This window comes from Typopeltis vanoorti, chromosome 16 (assembly GCF_054136105.1).
Source record: "Typopeltis vanoorti isolate ZY-2024b chromosome 16, IOZ_Tvanoo_1.0, whole genome shotgun sequence".
NCBI classification, from domain to species: domain Eukaryota; kingdom Metazoa; phylum Arthropoda; class Arachnida; order Uropygi; family Thelyphonidae; genus Typopeltis; species Typopeltis vanoorti.
The window spans coordinates 25,921,146-25,938,207 of record NC_143564.1 but is presented as its reverse complement, the minus strand read 5'-3'; the positions used below and the strand labels follow the sequence as shown (position 1 = coordinate 25,938,207).

The window sequence follows — 17,062 nt, the reverse complement described above, 5'->3', positions numbered from 1 at the left end:
TCTCCACCATGTCCTATTCTGCGCCTCTCTGCTGCATTCTTCATATGAGAGATAGGTCCAGTCTTCTATATTTTTCATCCATTCCAGTCTTTGTCTTCCTCTCTTTCTCTTTCCCTCAACAGTTCCTTTGAGAAGTGTCCTTTATAGGCAGTTATGTCTCAGAATATGTCCAAAATATCTGACTTTTCTCTTTTTAATTTCTTTTATCAGGCTCCTGCTTATGCCTGCCATCTCTAGTACCTCTTCCTTTGTCTTTTTGTCTTTCCATGATATTCTCATAATTTTTCGCAGCATCCACATTTCAAAGGCCTCCAGTTTTTTCACACTCAGATTGTGAGAGTGTCCATGTCTCTACTCTATATAATAATGTAGACCATATGTAGCATTTGGAGATTCTTAGTCTTGTTGTCGGATTTAATTCTCTAGATGTTAGTAGGTTTTTCATACTGTTGAAAGTTGACCTTGCAATTTCAATCCTTTTTCTAATTTCATTTTCTGTCCTGCCATTCTCTGTGATCAAGTGTCCGAGGTATATGTATTTTTGCACCTGTTCTAATTTATTTCCTTTTATATTGATGCATATTTTTGGTATTTCCTTTTCTCTTGAAATTATCATGATTTTTGTCTTTTTAAAGTTGAAACTGAGGCCATACTGTTCGCTATACTTGAGGGTTTCATCTATAAGAGTTTTGAGGTTATATTTGTTTTCAGCTAGAAGAACCGTGTCATCTGCATATCTTAGGTTATTAATATTTCTGCCCCCTACAGTGATTCCTTTGAGCTTACTAATTTTATTAAATATTTCTTCTGTGTACAGGTTAAAGAGAATCGAAGAAAAGACACAGCCTTGTCTCGCACCTTTCTGAACTGGGAATTCTTCTGAGGTCTCTCTATTTATTCTCAAAGATGCAGTCTGTTCCCAGTGAAGATTAGTTAATAGCCTAATGTCTTTTCCATCCATGCCTATTTTTGAAAGAATTTCAATTAATTGTTCATGTTGGACATTGTCGAATGCCCAACATGAACATGAAAAATTTTGTTTTTCTAGACATCTTTCTATGATGGTTCTGATGTTGAAAATACCTTCTCTTGTACCTACATTTTCCTTGAAGCCACTTTGTGTATCATTTATTTCTATGTTTATTTTTCTTTTATTTCTTTCAAGAATGATGTATAGGAGGACTTTTGATACTTGACTGATGAGGCTGATTGTCCTGAACTCTTCACATCTTGTAGCTTTTGTTTCTTTGGGAATTGGAACGAAATTGGGGATGAGGTAATTATCATGTCAAATTAGGATGAGGTAATTGTGTTTTTGACTATCTCTTCTCTTGTATATGACCATATAGATGTGGTTAAGTTATACGCTGGTGGGAGATCTAGGTATTGTGCCGTGTTGTTATTTATGTTCATAATATGCTTATATTTTTGTCATCACCTGTTATTATCAAGTATTCTGAGGCACTTTCTTCTTGGTAGAAAGCCATCAGTTTAATTCATCAAGAAATTTTATGACACTCAAATTGGGTGGTCTGTAAATAGCATTTAATATCAAGGAGTTCTCTTGTTTGATATTTTTGACTTTGACACATAAATTTTCTTCATATTCTAATTTATTTCTTTTACTTCTAATTTTTGCATACTAAATATAATTATTCCACTGCCTCATTTAGTTGTTTACAGTATTTGTGTTGTTGAAAGTTTGGGATTTGGTAACTGGTTGCTTCTTCATTTGTTGTGGATACGTCTGTTAATATTAAAATATCTGTTGTCTATATTTTCCTTCAGATAAGCTTTGAGGATAAGCCAGTATTTTTGAATGCTACTGATGTTAATATGGAGAATAGACAGTGTTCTTTTTTTCAGCCTGCCTCTTGTTTCCATTCAGTTATCAAGTTTAGAATATGGCAGCTGTTGTATTCCAGAGTGATTAGATCTGCTTGGTGGTCTGCATGCACATGGATTGGTATGTTGTGCTTTTCTTTAAGACACATCAGTGTGTTCCTTTTAATGTGGCAGATCTTCTAAGAATTTTATTTGGATTAGCTTTGCATTTTGTTTCTTTTTAAGGAACATTTTTAACAACAACAATAATAATAATATCTTTCCATAGTAATATATCTGTAATTTGAGCTTCTCCATGCAGATTGGTCAGCAAAATCTCAATTTGCCACCAGTATCCAAGTGAGTGTGTATTAACGAGGTGTGCTGCTAGTTGCATTAAATTCTCTTTATTCTTTGACTTCATGGGATATTTGTCCCAATTATCATTCATAATCATTTAAACTATCCCTTAGAAAGAACGAAAGAGAGAGAGAGAGAGAGAGAGTATAAATTCAAGCATTTCTCTTCTACGGTTATGAAGCATGAAAAAATTAATCATAAAATCATTACAAAATGAATAATTATTTTCATTTTTAATATTCGGGTTACTCTTTTTTTTTTTAAATGAAATTTGATATTGGTATAACACCAATATTTTGGTGTTAATAGAAATATTTAAAATTAATATTAATATTAATTTTATAAGAAATAAAATTAATTTTATAATAATATAAGAAATATTAATAGTTAATAGAAATATTTAAAATTGCCAAATTTCAGTCTTATATTTCAAATATATTTGTAGAAAACACAATTTTTAAACTCATAATTAACAGATCAACTTTATATATAGCAAGTACAGTCTTACTTGCTCATTTGTGTTGTCATTTCAATTTTGCATTATTGTGCATGTTTTCAATAAAGCTTATGGTATTTTATTATAATATTTAACTTTATATTAATTACATTATTTATTATACCATATTAGTATAACATTTTTATTATTATAATTATTTTTATTCTAATAATTTTTTTAGAAACTTCAAGAGTTATTTAGCATTTTCAAGTCACAGCTGAAATCACTGACAGAAGATACGAAAAAAGTTGATGATGTTGAAGAAAGAGTGCATGCGCTGTTGATGCCTATACAGAATGTAAGTGAATTATATGTTAAATCAGAGGATAACAAATATTATTATTATTTTTTTATTATTATTTTGACACCTCCAGGGAGTCCAAAGACTCATCGAGGGAGAGTGTGCTGACAGCATCGAACGATTGGTCCCCTTCCAACTACTAACTGCGCTCAAACTTAACTGAGCCATTAGTAGCAGAGGCTCTACCAATTGACCAACCTTCGCCTTATCATTATAGTCAATAAATAAACAGTGTGTACCTTAGAAATATTGAAAGTTTCAAAGTGATACGAACTGTTGGCATGAGTAATGTACTTTTGAGTAGTACCTCAATATATTTATTTATTATTATTATTATTATTTGACACCTCCAGGGAGTCCAGAAGACTCATCGAGGGAGAGTGTGCCAACAGCATCGAACGATTGTTCCCCTTCCAACTAGTAACTGCACTCAAGCTTTCTTAACTTTTTGCTTGAGCCATTAGTAGCAGAGACTCTATCAATCAACCAACCTTTGCTGGCGACATATATAGATATGGACTCTGTCTTAAAATGTATGCAGGCCTAAGTGCTAGCTAGAACTCATAGTGTTTTTAAACACTGTAATTTACTATAATTTCAGGCTTGCTCTACAATCTAGACTAATGGTTAAGTCCAATTATTTCCATTAGTTGATGCTATTGTTTCTGTGATGTTTCTGTGACAGAGATTTTAAAGCATGAATCTACCATTTAATTGCATTCTTCTATGCTGTGCTTCTTTTTCATCAAATCTACATTTATGTGAACTCTGTCCAACAACACTCATATGTTCATGTGTATTAGTTGATTTTGATTAAGGTTTTCATTTATCTGACAGGTATTTAGTATTAGTCTACGGAGTCCAAAGACTCATTGTGGGAGGTTGAATACTCACACAATGAGTCTTTGGACTCCGTAGACTATCATACCTTGCTTTGAACACATTCATTATTAGAGCACTCACCCATTCCGGCAATGCATTCCACTCATCCACCACCTGCTAAGCAAAAAATCTCTTGTTCACCTCTTTACTCACATGACCTTTGTACAGCCTTCAGGGATGACCTTTAGTTCCTACATCACCCATTATCCTATGCAATAATTCAGGCTTGCTCTACAATCTAGACTAATGGTTAAGTCCAATTATTTCCATTAGTTGATGCTGTTGTTTCTGTGATGTTTCTGTGACAGAGATTTTGAAGCATGAATCTACCATTTAATTGCATTCTTCTATGCTGTGCTTCTTTTTCATCAAATCTACATTTATGTGAACTCTGTCCAACAACACTCATATGTTCATGTGTATTAGTTGATTTTGATTAAGGTTTTCATTTATCTGACAGGTATTTAGTATTAGTCTACGGAGTCCAAAGACTCATTGTGGGAGGTTGAATACTCACAGACTACATTAACTATCATACCTTGCTTTGAACACATTCATTATTAGAGCACTCACCTATTCCGGCAATGCATTCCACTCATCCACCACCTGCTAAGCAAAAAATCTCTTGTTCACCTCTTTACTCACATGACCTTTGTACAGCCTTCAGGGATGACCTTTAGTTCCTACATCACCCATTATCCTATGCAATAATTCCCCTGTATTTATTTGATAGGCTTCTCTCGCCAGCTTATGCATCTCAGTCATATCATCCTTCCTCCTATCTGCTAATCTCAGAAGACTGCATTCTCTCAATCTGTTCTCATACTCAATATTCCAGAGTCCTTAGGCAGTCTTACTTATTCCCCTCAGAATTCTCTCCAATGTTTCCCTATCACCGATATAGCCATGAGACCAGATCTGTGCTTAGAAATCCAAATGAGGGCTAATTAGCACTTTATATAATGAAACTATTACTTCCTTATCCATATCAACATTCTTCACATTATAGCAGTGATTTTTTAGGTACCCTTACAACTTTTGCAATGTGTCCCTGAACTTCAGTTCCCTATCTACCAAGATGACCAGACGAACTTTTAATTCTTATCAGAAACTAAACAGAATCCAGAAAAGGCAAAACTTTCTAAATGGTAACTAGCTTATGTATGAAAGTTATATATTTTTCATAAGTGAACATATGAAGTTCTGATGCAATGTTATATTAGCAATGGTTTTCTTAGATATAAGTAAATCCCTTTCCTTCTTTCTTGGGGAAAAAGAAAGAAACAACAATAACAACGACAAAATAAATATTCTGTCTTGATTGGCTGAGTGGACATATTGACAATCCGTGAGTGTTTAAATCTCACCTGAGCATATATGTTTATTAAAATTAATTAAAATAAAATAAAAAAGAAAAATAAAATAAAATTAATATTCATATTTAAAAATATGAATGCAGAGATTTATATATGGTAGCTGAAAAGAAACATGAATAGAACTAATAGTGGAGAAGTTAATTCCACTATAAGGAAAAAAAATAAAATAAAAACACACTAAAATTATGAACACAAATTTCAGTACTGAAATATCACTGCATGTGATATCAAAACACATCCCTGAAATTGAGATAGTAACCATTATTGATTTTCTAGAAAATTAAAACAAACTACATCATGTTGAATCTTTAGCAAACCAACCGGTATGCAGTAAACTCACAAACAAAATATAATACTCCATTACTCTCTAACCATCCAAACTCTTAGCACATAATTCTAAACCACATGGCATGCTCATATTTTTGTTTTGTGTAAAATCTGAAGGCGATTCCTAAGAAATGGTCAACACCATTATACTGCAGGCTTTGTGTATATTTTATAAGTTTTGTTCCTTTTTATTGTTTTTTAGTTTTGGTTGTTTTCAAATTTTTAAATTCTTAATCTTTCAAAATCCATTGTCTATTTTATGTATTATCTTCTCCACTATTAGTTCTCTTCGCATTCCTTTTTGACTGTTGAATATATATTTTTTCTTCATCCTCAATTTTCTTACTGTATGATTTGGCAGATTCAAATTCAACACCAAATAGGATTTGGTGTCAAATTTGATCAAATTACCAAATAAAATTTGTCATTTCTGTTCAGAATTAATTTCTAAAAGGCCTAGGTTAAAAAGAAAAAAAATATATATAGATAACCTGCACGAAAGAAATAATTATTTGTTATAAATTTTTCCCCATGTATCACTTCCCAGGCAACTTTATTGCAATATAAACTTCTTGAAAAGAAGTCAATGGACAACATAGTGTGAGAAACAAACTGCCATGGTGCCCACCTTAATATGCAGGACCTCCTTTTGCTGTGATAACTGCAGAACTCCTACAGGCCATACTTTCCACAAGCATGTGATAGCTGTCCATGGGAATTTCAGACCATTCTTATTGTAGACATGTAATGAGGTCCTGGGCTGTTGTGGGATGGACATCCCTTGACTTCATCTGATGCTCCAGTTCATCCCACAGATGTTCAGCTGGGTTGAGATCAGGGCTCTGTGGAGGCCAATCAAGAGTCGTAATGTTCATGTCCACAAACCACATAGTTACAGCAGCAGCCCTACATGGTGCATTGTCTTGCTGAGAGAGACACTGCTCACTTCTGTGGAAATGCCACAGAGTAGGAAGCATTTCATTATCCAGAATGTTTAGATACATCTTGGAGTTCAGTGTTTGTGGCACCACAAACAGAGGTCTGAGGCCAAACCAGGAAAAACAGAACCATACCAAAATCATGCATGATATGTCATCACACCACCACCTCCAAATTTCATAGTTTGGGGTTTTGCACTCTGGAAAGAGACATTCACAAGGCATTACTCTGATCTGACCATTCTGTTGCTCTATAGCACAGCTTTCCAAGCTTTCAGGTCCCACTGTAAATGCTCTTTGCAGTACCGAATATGACACTTCATGTTGATTCGGGTAATGTGTGGCTTGCATATTGCGGTCCTACCATGGGAATCAATATTGTGCACCTCATTTCTGAATGCTTTTCTGCAGATTCGTGTTCCAGTCAATGTCCAGAACTCCACATTCAACGAGTTGCTGGTTTTTTGCATATTATCCTTCATTGCACCTTACAGTCACATTTGGTGAGTGTGGTGGGTTGTCCACTGTGGGTAGCATTTGCAATTGACTTCCTACACTTTCATCTCAGTGTGGTATCACTGATTGTTCACCTGGGATGGCCCAATTTGTCAACAGTTTACCAAACAGATAGGACTGCAACATGACATCTTATCACAATGCCTCTTTCAAACTCTGTCAGTTTCCTTCTCATGGCCATTTCACCTGGACACATGTGCTCTTGCTTGAGTATTGTATTTCTCCAATTTATACCTTCTATAAACACGTGACTTGTTTGGCACAATGCACCTTGCCCATGAGGATGTCCATTGACTTCTTTCCAAGCAGTGACAAAATTCATCTATGCCGTACGAAATCATGTGATTCAGTACAGATAATACTAGTGAGTATAATATAATATATATATATATATATCAGACAGTAATAGTTAGTGTCATATAATATAACACACACACACACACACACACACACATACTAAATCCCAGAGTTCTTTCGCTATGTGATGAGTAACGAGTAACGGGAAGTATGATTTTAGAAGGGTAATTTTAATGACTAGTGATGGGACGAAAGTAGAAACAGAAGGAATAGTTCAATTACTGGGCCGATCACTTGATGAAGGCTTATCACTCATTTGTAGATATTGTAGTTGCTGATGTGACAGGCCAGTGTGAAAATAAAGATAAATAAACTAGTCATATTTAGATATTACAAAATATTAATGTGAGTAATATAATCAATAAGGTTGGATGGGATATCAACCTATTTGTTATGAGATTATGCAAGAGAATTGGCAGTGCCTCTGACTCATAAGCAGATGGAAGGGTTTACACTGAACCGATTTTATCCCAGTGCACATTTAACTGAATATAATATATTACTACTCTGTAGCCTCGGTTGCTTCAGTCATAATATGAAAAACAATAACAACAGCACCTTGGACCAAGCTGTTTATTTAAAGTATCATCTCCCAGATTATAAGGGAAAGAGGACATCATGGCAGCATTATATAATGGAGGCTGCAGGACATAGGCAGTCAATTATAGACTGATCAGTATCTCAGGAGCGGGTGACTTCTTTCAAAGATTTATTCAAACAGACAGCTGAGATAAAGGAATGACAACTCAGCAATACTGATGGATTTTGCTGAAAGAAATTTGACATAATACTATATGAAATCTGTTGCTTAAATTGAAGGAAATTGGAATTTAGGAAGTCATAAGCAGTATCCATATGATGATGTGGTTAAGATAATGGCTAACAGACATCAGAATCTAGTATATTTTTCCTCTTTAGTTACTTTTACTCTTTAAAGTCCTAATTAAGGCAAAATGATGCCCTAAGCAAAGTCCAACAAATGTGTCCCCCTTAACCCTTCCATTGCTTAACTGACAAGACATGCAGACTCATTAAGTGCTGAAGGTGAAATAAGAGATTGAAGATTTATTTTTATCCAAGCCAGGCTTCACAACTATATTAAATAAAATCCTTTATTTTATTTTATTTTATTTTATTTTATTTAACACTAAATAGCAGTAAGCAATATAAGCAAGTTGTTTACTCATAACAGAAAAAATGCACATTTCAACCCTGTTTTATGCATTTCTTAATAAAATTGTTGTAAGGTAAAAAAATTCTAATACAAAAACTTATTTAAAACGATTTTCCATCACCCTGCCAAAGATTATAAGGCAAAATAAGATCTTATGTCTAGACTATCAAACTTTTAAACTTTAATCATTCACCATACCAAAGAAATTTTTTTTTTCTTCAAATTAAATTCAGATTAAAGTTGAACATGGCAGACAAGGACATTTTCAAAAAAATTTACTAAATTCAAGTGTGGCAGTGAAAGAATTGAGAGTTAGGGTCATAATAGTCAGGGAGAAAAACTCTGTGGTATGCCACTTCCCTTGGTGCCCTGTGCATGTGCTTATTTTGCTTAATGGTTAATCCAGTGTTGCCTCTTTATAAGGCTTTCATGTGGCTACATCTGGCTTTCCATAACACAGATTTGGGTGCCTCGATTTTTTGAGAAGAGGAGATGATGAAGATTCAGAATAAGTGATCAAGATGGTGACAGTGCTGTGGAATGCTTCCTCTGATAGATTGCAGGTCTATGGATTATGGAGTTTAATGGAAAAAAAAGGAAACATGACAGAAACGTATAAGTTACTGAAGGGATTTTATATGAGAGATGAGTACATTATATGAATATATTATATGGTAAATGAGTCCATAAGGTGTGTTTTCCAGAGGGAGCATTAGCAGGATAATTGATGCATTGTATATGAACAGTATATAAACAAGTGAGTTAGTGGTAGTTGTTGGAACAAATGACTTGGTTAGACATAAGGAGAATGTGAGGATGAATATCTAGAGGTTGTTGAGGAGAATGAAAGATAACAGTGGTTTGAGTGAAATGAAAGATAAAAGGTGGCCATTGTGATGCTGAAGTATGATAGTGATGATTTGAGATGGTGAGCAGGAATCATGAATATGCTGGCAGAGCTGTGGAAGGTGAAAGGAGTGGAGTTTGTATGTGTAGAATGCATTTGAGGGAAGAATGGGTATTTACATAAGTGACTGCTTGCATTTAAATGGATTTAATGTGGATCAGCTAGAGAGTCTGTTGCTAAAGGGGGGAGGGCAGTAAGGATGTGAACAAAGGAGCAGAGGAAGTAAGTGAAGGGAAAGATCAGGAGAGAGAGAGAGAGGAACTGGTGAGACTGAAGTGATTGTAAATGAGAATAGTAGTAGCAGTTGTGTGATAGATAATGATGAGAGAACTGGAATGCAAGATGGAGAAAGTATCAGGGGATGGACAGGGAAGCACAATATAAGGAGAGTGGATAAAAGTGATGATAAGCCTCTGGTTACAAATTATAGGCCAATCTGAATACCTGGAGTTGTGCTTAAAGTACTAGAGAGATCAGTTATGAAGTAGGATACAGAAATGGATTGATAACAGCAGCATTCTCTGTTATTGTGAACATGGGTCTGTTAAAGGGAGATCATACTTTACCATGTATGATCTACTTGGTAAAGTATGATCTACCTACCTACTTACGTACAATAACAAGATGACAAATGTATACAGGTAACCCTCGTATAACATGGATGTTAGGTTCCACAGAAATGCCTCGTTATATAAATCGCGTTATGCGAAACTCAGATCACATAGAAAAAGTAGGGTTATGTTCCGAAATTGTTTTTTTTTTTTTAAATTATATAAACAACAATGACATATCCAACAAAAAAATATTTTTATTTACTTCAGGTAATTCATATAAGTTAAGAAAACATAAACTATAAAACAAAATACATAGTATAAACTTAGAAATACAAATTGTACGAAAACTTCATTTCACATAATGCATAAATGTTTTAGGCAAAATAAAATAAAGTGCATATTTTAATCGTCATCACTGTCTTCAAAACATAGATGTTCTTTATTTACGAGTGGCCAGACATCATCATCACTTGAAATCTCTTGGACATCAGTTGTATAATTCTCTTTGCATACTTCGGCTGGTTTAGTTATCAAGAAGTCAGTAATAAGACTATGCTGCAATTTTTTTTATTAAGTTCATAATATGGAGCTAAAAAAATATCCAATTGTCTCATGAATTTTCCAGAGCACTCCATTGAGGGATCATTATCCATAAAATAAGATGTTGAAAGTTTATTTTTCACTTGGTCAGACTATGATCCTTTATCCAAGTGTGTGCAAACAAAGTTTGCGCCTGAAAGTATCTTCAGGACTGGGGTAAGGTAGTGCAACACCAGGACGACTCCTTGCAACTACCTTACCCCAGTCCTGAAGATACTTTCAGGCGCAAACTTTGTTTGCACACACTTGGATAAAGGATTAAACTAAATTTATTATAGTCTGACCAAGTGAAAAATAAACTTTCAACATCTTTCTCTAAATCCAGAGTAATTTAATAAAAAGGTGACACACTGTTTGGCAGCTCCTATAGGAGGAGACGACCTTGCTAATGCTTCTGCCTTGGTATCTCCACTTGGGCCTGGCTCCCACTGAAGAGACCTCAATAAAGGTCGAAACTAGTCTGGGTAGTGGGCCTTCCCTTAATGCATAACATTATACATATCTGCAAGGAGATGTGTTTTGCATTATGGGAGATACTGAGATAGGAGTGTTGGTAGCTTGCTCCACCTTTGCAAGGTGGAGCGAGCTAAAGAGGTTAAGTGGTACAACACCAGGCAACTCCTTTGCAAGGAGTTGCCCAGTGTTGTACCACTTTACCCCAGTCCTGAAGATACTTTCAGGTGCAAACTTTGTTTGCACACACTTGGATAAAGGATTAAACTAAATTTATTATAAACCTCTTCCTAGATGTTAAAATTAGAAGAGAGCTAAAAATTGACACAGATCACTATTTAGTACAGGCAAAACTAAGATTTCCACCAAACTGGCTACAAAAAATACAAAAAAATAATCAAAGTAGAGAAACAAAATCTAATTACAAAGTAAGACAACTGAATGATTCAAGTATAAGAAACTTATACCAACAGAGGATTAATAACCACTTAGAAAAAATACAAGAAAATGAAGACATTGAGAAAGAATGGAATAATATAAAAGAAATTATCGCATCAGCAGCATATGAAAGTCTAGGAACACAAAAAAAAAAAATTTTTAAATTTCATATATGGGACAGTGAAATAAAAACAATAATTGAATATAAAAAGCTGGCTTTTAAAAGATGGTTAAGTAGCAAAAAAGAAGAAGATGAAATTGAATATAAAAAAAGATGAGCAATAGCCAAAAGAGAAACCAGAAAGAAACACAGAGAAGGCTGGGAAAAATTTATAACATATCTAGAAAATTCTTTCTTTTAGGGTTACACGGTGATCAGCACTCATATTTGTAGATTTAGGGACTCAAAAACACACGTGTTGAACAGATTATTTTATTAATTACAAATAAAATAAAACTTGATGTTTCGACCTCTATATCGAGGTCATCATCGGAAGAATACAACTGTATACAGAACCAAGCTACGTGCTCATGCTTTCTATACCAGTAAACTAAATCTAGGTAGTTAATAAATCTTTTTTCTAGCCTGACCTCTAGTGATAGAAAAGAAAAACAAAAATAAATAAATAAAGAAAAAAAAAATTATATATATATATATATATTATAAATAGATAAATGCAACTACAATAAACTGTTAGAGTCCTCATGTATTAATATTCTGGACAGTTACAAAATGATTTCTTTCAGTTGCTATTGAATGTTCTAACCACTTCACCAGGTCACCAGGTAGTGGGAATTTTTTTCCAATGCTAGTTTAGGATGTTATACAGGTTGTAGATGGGTCCTCCACATTCTTGAAATGGTGAGGCCATCATTTTTGTTGAGATTTGGGTTGTGTTTGAGCATTTCACATGACTCTTTAAATTTTATCTCAAACCAGGTTTTGGTGCGGTGTAGGGACTTGGTATTTTTCCAGTCAATTCTATGGTATGTTTGGAGTGCATGGTCAGAAAGGCCTGTTTTACCGAAGTGGAGGTATTTAATGTGTCGTTTGTGTTCGTCTTGTCTGATTGGGATAGTTCGCCCTGTTTCCCCTATGTATGGTATGTTACATGTGCAGTGTATTTTGTATACCCCTCTGTGTGCTAGGTGTGGAAGAGGATCTTTAGAGGAACTGAGTAGGTGTCTTAGCTTATTTGGGGGTTTAAAGGCGGTTTTAATGTTGTATTTGCGAAGTGTTCTGTCAATTTTTTCAGAAATGCCTCTAACATAAGGAATGGCAATAGCATTCTTGAAATCTTTTTTGTTCTTACTGGTATCTTTATGGAGGATCTTGTGAATAGTTTTTTTATTGTATCCATTTTTGATAAATGTTTGGTTGATGATTTTGTATTCCTGGTTTAGAGCCTGTTCATTCAAACAAATAGTTAAGGCTCTGTGTTTAAGGGTGCTTATGACACTTAATTTTTGTGTTGGGTGGTGGTAAGAATTTTTGTGTATGTATTGGCCTGTGTGTGTAGGTTTGCGGTAAACTGAGAAGGAGAGAAAGCCAGAGGGAAAACGTGTGACAAGTGTGTCTAGGAAAGGAAGAGAGTCGTTTTTTTCCATTTCAATGGTGAATTGGATACGTTTGTGTTGTTTGTTTAGGTGGCTAAGGAATGTATTTAGAGCTTCGCGGCCGTGGGGGCCAAATGGCGAAAATATCGTCGACGTATCTGAGCCAAATTTTGGGCTTTAGACATGCAGTCTCTAGAGCATGTTGCTCAAAGTCTTCCATATAAAAGTTAGCTATTGGGGGAGAAAATGGTGAGCCCATGGCTGTACCTTCTTTTTGAAGGTAAAAATTGTTTTGTCATACGAAATATCCGGAGCGGAGTACATGGGCAAAAAGGGCCGTGATGTCATGTGGAAATGTGTTCTGTAGGAGCAAGATCGTGTCATTGATTGGGACATTGGTGAAAAGGGAAGTTATGTCAAAGCTGACTAATAAATCTTGGTCGGTGAGTGTAATGTTTTTGATTTTACTGATGAAATGTTGTGTATTTTTTATGTAGGAAGGGGACTGACCTAACAATTCCTTGAGTGTGGCAGCTAATTTTTTTTGCTAAGTGATAATTTGGGCTGTCAATTCCTTCAACGATCGGGCGAAGTGGTGTGCCAGATTTGTGTATTTTTGGCAGGCCATAAATTCTGGGCGCACGGGCAACCAGCTTTGACATAACTTCCCTTTTCACCAATGTCCCAATCAATGACACGATCTTGCTCCTACAGAATCTTGCTCTTTGTTCTAACTTGCTATCCATGATGAAGTCGCAGATGTGGTAACACAGGTGGTCAGAATAGCATTAGTTGCACAGCTCCCGATGTACACAGGACTATGTCTTTCGGCACACTGACTTATGTAGGTAGGTGCTCCCTGTGACAATGCGTGCAGTGCAGTGACAATGTGACAATGCGTGTAACGCGGCAACATCTGTTGGCGTGTTACAAACCTAGTCTCGAAACCTTTTGATTCCACCTTGTATACAGTGAAAAAATATTATTAGAATGTCAACATGGATTTAGAAAAAGGTGCTCTACAATGGATGCAGCTTTCTGTTTAAAACTACTTATAGAAAATAAAAAGAGAATTTAATTTGGAAACTCACCTTTTGTTTATAGATTACGAAAAAGCATTTGACAAAGTAAAAAGATATATACTGTTTGATATATTACAAAGAATAAATATACCTAATATTTTACTACATGCAGTATTGAATATATATATAAAGATAATGAAATAAAAATAAATTAAAAGTTGTCTGAAAAACAATCTATAAACCAAGGAGTAAGACAGGGATGTTCTCTGTCTCCAACACTTTTCAATATTTACATTAATTAAATATTAATACAGTGGAACACCTTAAACAATCAAGGAAATTATAGAAATTTCCTGGAATAACAGATAAATACGCTATTATTTGCAGATGATTAGGTAATAATATCAGATAAGGAAGGCAATTTACAAAGAGCAATATATAATTTAAACATTATAGTAGAAGAATTTGGAATGAAAATTTCCATAAATAAAACTAAAACAAAGGCATTTTGTGGACAAACTCCTGTTAGAAGCAAAATAGTTATTAATAATAAAATAATAGAACAGATAAATATTTGTCTGTTCTCTTATTTATATGATAGAACAGATATTCTCCTTCATATGATATGTGAAATATCATATGAAGGAGAAAAAGACATAAAATTAAAAACTTCAAAATTTTTACAGATTATAAGCCTTCTAAATAGAACACTCAACCCAAATATAGTACAAAAAGAAACATGCTTGAAAATATACAATACTTTAACAGTGCCTACATTATTATATGGCAGTGTAATTTGGGCAATAAACAAACAAGATAAACAAAGAATAAAAACAAGTGAAATGACATTTCTGAGAAGAACTGCAAAATATGCATTATTAGATCAAAAAAGGAACAAAGACATTTTAAAGGAACTAAAAACAAAATCAATAGGAAAAAACTAAACAATTATAAACAAAAATGGATTGAATATGTCAACCGAATAGCCAATACCTGACATCCTCAACAAATATTAAAATATAAGCCAATTGGAAAGAGAAGGCAGGGTAGACTTCAAAAAAGGACATTGAATGGTAATGAGACCGGAACAGACCAATATGGTCTATACCTGTAATTAGTGTTATGACGATGATGATAATAATTACTGGAGATATGCACCTGTTTGCATATTTCCAGTAAAAGCAAATGTTGTGGCCTTAGATTGACTTGAGTAGATTGTATGAATGGGCAGCTAAGTGGAACTATTAGTTCAATGTTGCAAAGTATGCAGTTCTGAAATTTGGTAACCAACAATGGAATGAAAAATATTATTATCTCAAGACCCCCCATGGAGTCAAACAATTATCTAGGAGATCGTTTTTTCACACACACACAGCTCATCATACCGCACCTTAAGCACACTCAAATTCATCAGACTATGCTCTCAGGTAAGGCATTCCAATCATTCACAAATCTGCATGCAAGAAACCTGCTTCTCACTCTCTTGCTCACACCCTCCTTATACAGCTTCCAGGGATGACCTCTGGTACTTTCCTGATTCTCCTACTGTTTTCTGTAAAACCCTCTCCAATATTGATCCTATAATAACCCCTTACTAACTTGTAGGTCTCTATCATATCACCCCTGTTCCTCCTGTGCACTAGACTCTGTAAATTGCATCTTCTCAACCTTTCCTCATATTCAACATTCCGGAGATCAGAAACTACCTTAGTCGGTCACGTCTGGACCTTTTCCCAACATCTCTTTGCCCTTTTGAAAACTAGGTGACCAAATCTGTGCACAGTAGTCCCTGCATCGCCTAATCAAAGCCTTATACAATGGAACAAGAATCTCCTTACTTTTACAAGTCGGTGTCCTCTGCATCATTCCCAGAATTCTTTGTGTTGTCTTCACAGTTTTGTCAATGTGTCCCCTAAATTTCAGATCCTTATCCACTATCACCCCAAGATCTCTTATTTCCTCTACCTCTTACAATATATCCCCACCAAGCATAAATTCTATATCCCATCTTTTTTTCCCAAATTTTAAAACCTTTCATTTTGTAATATTGAACTTGCATCCCCATTTCTGTGTCCATTCACTCAATTTATTCAAGTCTTCTTGTAAGGCCTCAACATGTTTTCTATTCTTCATAGTTTGTCCCAACTTTACATCATCTTCAAACAAATGAATATCTCCATCCAAATCTTTGCCAATAACATTAACATACAGGTTAAACAGCAATGGCCCTAAAACAGACTCCTGAGGCACACCACTAGTGACTTTCCTCTTCCTGGATATTGCTACCCCTATGCACATTGCTGATACTTATCAGATAGTCAGTATCCAATCCGATGCACCAATCTAACATCCAATTCCATCCACTCCAGTTTGACTATCAATTTATCTTGAGGTAATCTATCAAAAGCCATTGCAAAATCTAAGTATATTACTATGTATCCTTCTCCTCTGTTCATGGAAGCAGTTACCTTATTGTAATAAGTAAGTAGATTACTAAAACATGATCTTCCTTTAGTAAATCCATGCTATCCATGAAAGATAATACCATTGTTGTCAACCCAATTCTGAATCCTAGTTCTCACCAGCCTCTGCAACAACTTAACCACAACACCTGACACACAGATAGGCACACACCTATAATTTGATGCTTGAGTTCTATCACTTCCCTTATGAAGTCGCACAGTATTGCCCTCCTTCCTCTCCTTTGGAACTTGTGCAAGACTCATATTAAAAAAATATGTCAAGGCAGATGTCAATTCCCTGGCACATCCCTTCAAAATACATGGTGATATATTATCAAATCCAACAGCCTTATCAACATCAAGTTTGGCTCCATTCCCAATACACCTCATGCGCACTTACATTCAGTCTCTCCTACCCATCATCAACTGCTCTCAATCTGTCCATGATGTCACATTCGCAAGCATGAAAGACCTTTATGAACTGCTCATTAAGTATCTCCACTATATCTTCCACAGCA

General features: G+C 34.9%; 1 protein-coding gene across 1 annotated transcript in view; it reads left to right on the top strand.

The window, feature by feature from the left end:
* Dhc98D (Dynein heavy chain at 89D) overlaps nucleotides 1–17,062 on the top strand; it is a 1,285,966-nt gene that overhangs the window by 56,879 nt on the left and 1,212,025 nt on the right. The window contains exon 5 of the mRNA XM_090406627.1: nucleotides 2,862–2,978. Coding sequence (XP_090262753.1) covers nucleotides 2,862–2,978 — 117 coding nt within the window. The remainder of the gene's footprint in view (nucleotides 1–2,861; nucleotides 2,979–17,062) is intronic.